This window comes from Hipposideros armiger, unplaced genomic scaffold (assembly GCF_001890085.2).
Source record: "Hipposideros armiger isolate ML-2016 unplaced genomic scaffold, ASM189008v1 scaffold_469, whole genome shotgun sequence".
NCBI lineage: Eukaryota > Metazoa > Chordata > Mammalia > Chiroptera > Hipposideridae > Hipposideros > Hipposideros armiger.
Window position 1 is genome coordinate 612,397 of NW_017731819.1, and position 5,192 is coordinate 617,588.

The window sequence follows — 5,192 nt, forward strand, 5'->3', positions numbered from 1 at the left end:
ATGCCCTCTCCTCTGCTCCCTTTGTCCCCTTCCCAGCAACACAATGTGGGTTTCCTCCATGTGGGTTCTGTCCTGGTGGTGTTTTCTCGTTTCCCTATGACTTTTCAACCTAGCTTCAGACTCTGAGTGTGACCTTTCTTGAATTACTAGTGGATTCTCCAAAGCTTACAAATTCTCATGCCTGGTTTGTTCTGTGGGCCTCTGATGATTCCACTGTCAATGGTTAGCATAGTGGGTCAGAGTACAGGAAAAATTGTCAATTCCTCCATGGCCCGCTCCTTGCCCCCCTGTTCTCCCTCCTCAGTATGCTGAGGCTGCAGTCACGCTGAACTTCTTGCTGTTGCCAGAACACATCAGGCCTTTGCACTTGCTGTTCTAGATTTCTGAAATGTTCCTTCCCTTCCAATGGTCAACGTTTACCTTGTTGTCGCATTACACCTTATATTGTACATCACAGAGGGCGTCTTGTTTGAACAGGGTGAAGGTTGAGCAGAAGCAAATAGTTACCCATTGTTCTGAAAAGAGTAGTCAGCTGGCCATGGCTTTTGGGGAGGTGAAGGCATAGGCCGTTCATTGGGGGCATAATGATGCCACATCACTCAGAACAGGAAATCTGAGCCCAGTTCGATAGGGACAGAGGTAGTGAAAACAATGGTGAGAATTGCCTGGATCCCTGCAATTCTGGCCAATACCTGACATCAACCTGGTGAGGGGCTCTGTCAGCCTGCTCTTGAGCTGGGACTACACTTCATTCCTTACCTCTTGGTTATGAAGGCTCCCGACCAAATGTCCCTGGTGCTGTGAACCTCTAGAGTCAGAAGCTGGCATCTGAGAACGGCCTGGCCCTCAGAGCCCTTGCAGACCTCCCTTCCTGATTTACACAGATTTGATACTGCTGGGCTTTGCTCAGATCTATAAACTTGGGTGTCAGCACCTCCATTTGGGTGTCAAGTCTCCAAATGAGATAGTGATGAAGAGTTTCTTTGGAGCCTCCCTGGCAGAAGCATCAATCGCTTTGCCAGTGAAAGGGGCCGTCAGAGCTCCAGGCGCTGCAGATTTACGAGCGGGCTGTGCCCTCTACTGTAATCTCTGGACTCCAAGCTTTCACTGAAAAAGGATGGCTTCCAATCTTGCAGATAACCTTCTTCATGTAAATCTGTGCATTGGAGGGCTTAGCCTGGAATGGATTCCTGGGAGAGCATTAACCCCTTCTCTGCCTGGAACCTCAGGATCAATTACTTGTAATCAGCGAAGATGACCCTACAGAAGTCATTGAGATGTTATAAAGAATATCTGACTTCCTTCTTTCCTTCCTTCCTTTTTAAAAATGATCACCTGAGGGCCAGTGCCATTTCTTCTCTGAGCCAAAATCCTGGAAAAGCCTGGAAACTGTACCCAGGAAGGCTTACTCTGGCTTGAGGGATGGAGTATCTGAAGGGCTGCATCCAGATTGGGGCTGCTTTCCCAGGGTGGTGACAAGTGGGTCTGTCCAGAGGAGTAGTACAGCCAGCAGACAATTACACTGCAGTGTGAGAAGGGCTTTAATAAGAGATAAGCAAAGGGCTTCAGGAGACTCCTTTATAATTAAAACCCTCTTGATTTGATACACAGGGTTTATATGCAATTATCCTTTCACTCATTCATGTCAAGAGTGTTCATTTCATAAGCCACAGCTACAAATCTTTTTGCTAGGTTTATACATATCAACGCTTTTATTCTGAAATCAGCTTTAACTCAATGCTATAATCCTCTTTCACACAGCATCCAAACTGCATGACTTCACACCATGGCTAACATTGTTTTCTGCCAGCCCCTTATTCTTTTCCACCATGTCTGCAATGTCCCTGCCGAGAGAATCCACGAGCTATTTCTTTCTTGGTATTCTTCTTTGTTCTCTTTCTTTGAGGTAAAGTGGGAGAACCTGGAGTGGCTAGTAGGTCAACATAATAACTTTTAATTCTTTTTTTAAACTTATTTAGTAGAAAATGTTAAACATAGACAAAAGTAGAGTGACTAATATAATGAATCCTCATGTACCTATCTCCCACTTTCAGCAGTTGTCACCTCCTGGCCAATCTANAAATGAAGCCGTTATTAGTATTGGAAGGGCAGGGAGTGGAATTGGCAGGCGAGTTATTTGAGCCAAGGGGCACTGGCTGAACTGGATAGCTTGGCCTCCTCACCCGCCTTGGGGAGCATGGATTGGTGTTTTTGGCTTAGTGCAGTGAAGCATATGATAGTCCTACACCTGCTGAGGTCCCCTTGGTGCTGCACCTGTACACGATCTCCAAGTTGGTACTGGCACACATCTGGCGGGGATGACCAAGGAAGCAGCAGAGGGTGTGTCCTTGGCTGGTATGATTGGAGATGTACGAGCCTATTAGAGGTGGTTCCTGCTGCTAGCGGGGGGGTTTTGTGCCCTAGTATATGTGGAACTAATGAATCCTAGAATTATAACTTGCCTTTAGAGATCATTTTTTCCAATCTGTTCATTTTACAGATAAGAAAACTGAGGCCCACAGCGGTGGAGTAACTTATCCACATGACTTAGGCACATGTTAAGTCTGTGGAAGACAGGCACTGTTCCTGCCTGGTGGGGGCTTCATGGCTCAGCACCCCTGCCAGTTAATGGGAGGGGCCCAACGCTAGCAGCATGGCCCCTGTCTTCCCTCCCCCCATTTGGTGTAAATGACACTTAGGAACTATTAAGTTAGGGACTTAAGTTGGGGACTATTCTCTCCCTGCCTAAGAAAACAGCTCCTGGCAGGGGTCAGGGGAGGTAGACTTTTAAAACGAATAGAATTACTCTGGGAATGTGACAAACTAGGAGTCTGCAGCTAGAAACTTGTTGGAATGGACTATTGAGGAGTTACCACTGAATATGTTCCGGGAAAGCTCCAGCGTGTCGTGTTGGTGCCCCCTTCTGGCCAATAGAGAGNAAGAGGACGTGTTCTTCCAAAGGGATAGTTGGCTTTTATTTGATTGAAATGCTCAGTATATTTGAACACTTGCAGTGTGGCCCTCTGAAGTATTTCAGTTGCATGATTCAGTTTTTAATAACTAATTTAATAGTATTTGTTGTTATTAAATAAATTTCAAAAACCATGTGAGAGACTACTGGTCATCACCACAAAGACAAATGCCCAAGATTCATCAATTCAGCATACTTTTAGAGTGCCTACTATGTATCAGGCACTGTGTCAGGCTCAGGGACTGTGAAGACCAGTAAGACATGCTCCCCTGAGCCAGTGAAGTAGAGGGACATGTTAGGTAATAGGTCCAGCAGGGTATTGGAAATGCTCTGATAGCGCATTCAAGGCTTGAGGGGATTAAAGCTTGTGTCCTGTCCTCTTCAGTGTCTATAGCAGCCACAGTCATCTATGCCTATGCCTGGCTGGTTCCTCTCGCTCTCTGGGGTTTCCTTCTGTGGAGAAACAGCAAAGTTATGAACATCGTTTCCTATTCGTTTTTGGAGATTGTGTGCGTCTATGGATATTCACTCTTCATTTATATCCCCACAGCAGTAAGTACCACACTTATCCTGAGCAATGCTCTGTCCTGGGTTGAAAATTAAACCAGCATCATTATTTCTAGACTAACACTGATGTGCGCCTGAAAAACACCCTTTGAATTTAGAAAGTTCAGCATGAATGGGGACTGGGGAGCCAAGTGCCTTCCCTGGATCCAAAGTCCGTTGTTGTGAAAGCATTCACCTCAGTCTGCATGCTGGTGGTGTTTCTCAGGCTGTGCTGAGAAACCAGGGGCAGTGGGGGCCCAGCTCTGATTGGCTCACGGGACTTTATAAACATATGTGCCTGGAATGAACAAATGCCTCTCTGAAATGCCTCCTCAAACCCCTCCTCTCCCTCTCTTCTTTCAGATACTGTGGATTATTCCCCAGAAAGCTGTTCGTTGGATTTTAGTCATGATGGCCCTGGGCATCTCAGGCTCTGTCTTGGCAATGACATTTTGGCCAGCTGTTCGTGAGGATAACCGGCGCATNCCCGGGAAGAGCGCAATGATGGTGCCAACTTGGGCCAGTGAAGCAACGTCCTCCACAACTAGACTGAAGAACAAAACAACAGCAACTTTTCTGTTCCCCTTCCCCCAATTCCCCAGCACTGTTCCCATCCCCCCAATTCCTCAATAAAAAAAGCCTTTAAAAAAAAGAAATAAAAAAATAAAAACCTTAAAAACCCCCACACGTACACACACCCACACACATGCACACACACCCACGGTGATCCGGTAGATTAAATTCACTCTTCCCTAAAGTGCTCTGCTTGCCCTAGTTTTCCATTGAGACTACAGGAGGACCTGTCTGATTTAAGTTCTTTTTCTCTGGCGTTAACATTTGGCACTTAGATAAGGGAAGTAACTTTTGCTTCCTGTATCCTGATGAGGAAGGTTTAACAAAATGGTCACGAATTTTTTTTGGTGTTCCTCCAATTAAAGAAGCTATAAACAAATCAGCGTCTTTATTCACCTAATTGTGGGAGGTGTTTTGGCCTTTGAATTCCAATCTCCCCATCTTTAAGGCAGTTAATCACTGAGTTGTGTGTTTGACCTTTCACAAAAGAAAATTCCCACTAAATGAGTATTGAATGCATCAAAAATTCATTTTCCCTTGCTTGTATGAGTAGGGTTGTAAGAGTCTAAAGGCTGGTGCTTCATTTTCTTGTTTCTGAATCTCCTGGTTTCCTTCACAGGCCCCTTTTGGATATGTGCCACACTGGTCTTTGCCATAGCAATTAGTGGGAATCTTTCCAACTTCTTAATCCATCTGGGAGAGAAGACATACCGTTACGTACCCGAATTCCGAAAAGGTTGGTCAATAGCTTGACTCATTTGGAATGCTGTCATTTATAAACCATGAGTTCCTTTTACCCGCTGCGCTCTTGGGCCCCTGTGTCTAGGTGCCGCAGCCCCTGCTTTCTGTATTTCAGGGTTCAAACATAACTACTTTCTCAGAATTTACCACCCATGTATATAAATCTACATAATCATTTTTCTAAATTGTGGTAACACATACATAACATGAAATTTACCGTATTAACATTTTTAAGTGTACAATTCAGTGGCATTAAGTACAGTCACACTATTGTGAATCCACATAATCTTCTGGAAAACTGTAAAGGAATGCCCAATAGCACTTGAAATTTATCCAAAGAAAAATGTACAAATTATGTAAA

The 5,192-nt window shown here is 44.8% G+C and overlaps 1 protein-coding gene across 3 annotated transcripts in view; it reads left to right on the forward strand.

Annotated features, from left to right (window-relative positions):
- Positions 1-4,858, forward strand: part of YIPF1 (Yip1 domain family member 1) — a 28,170-nt gene extending 23,312 nt beyond the window's left edge. For all 3 annotated transcript variants that reach the window (XM_019666376.1, XM_019666374.1, XM_019666375.1), the window contains one exon: positions 4,710-4,858. In XM_019666376.1, the coding sequence (XP_019521921.1) occupies positions 4,710-4,843 (134 nt within the window). In that variant the 3' untranslated portion in view covers positions 4,844-4,858. The remainder of the gene's footprint in view (positions 1-4,709) is intronic.
- The last annotated feature ends 334 nt before the right edge of the window (positions 4,859-5,192 follow it).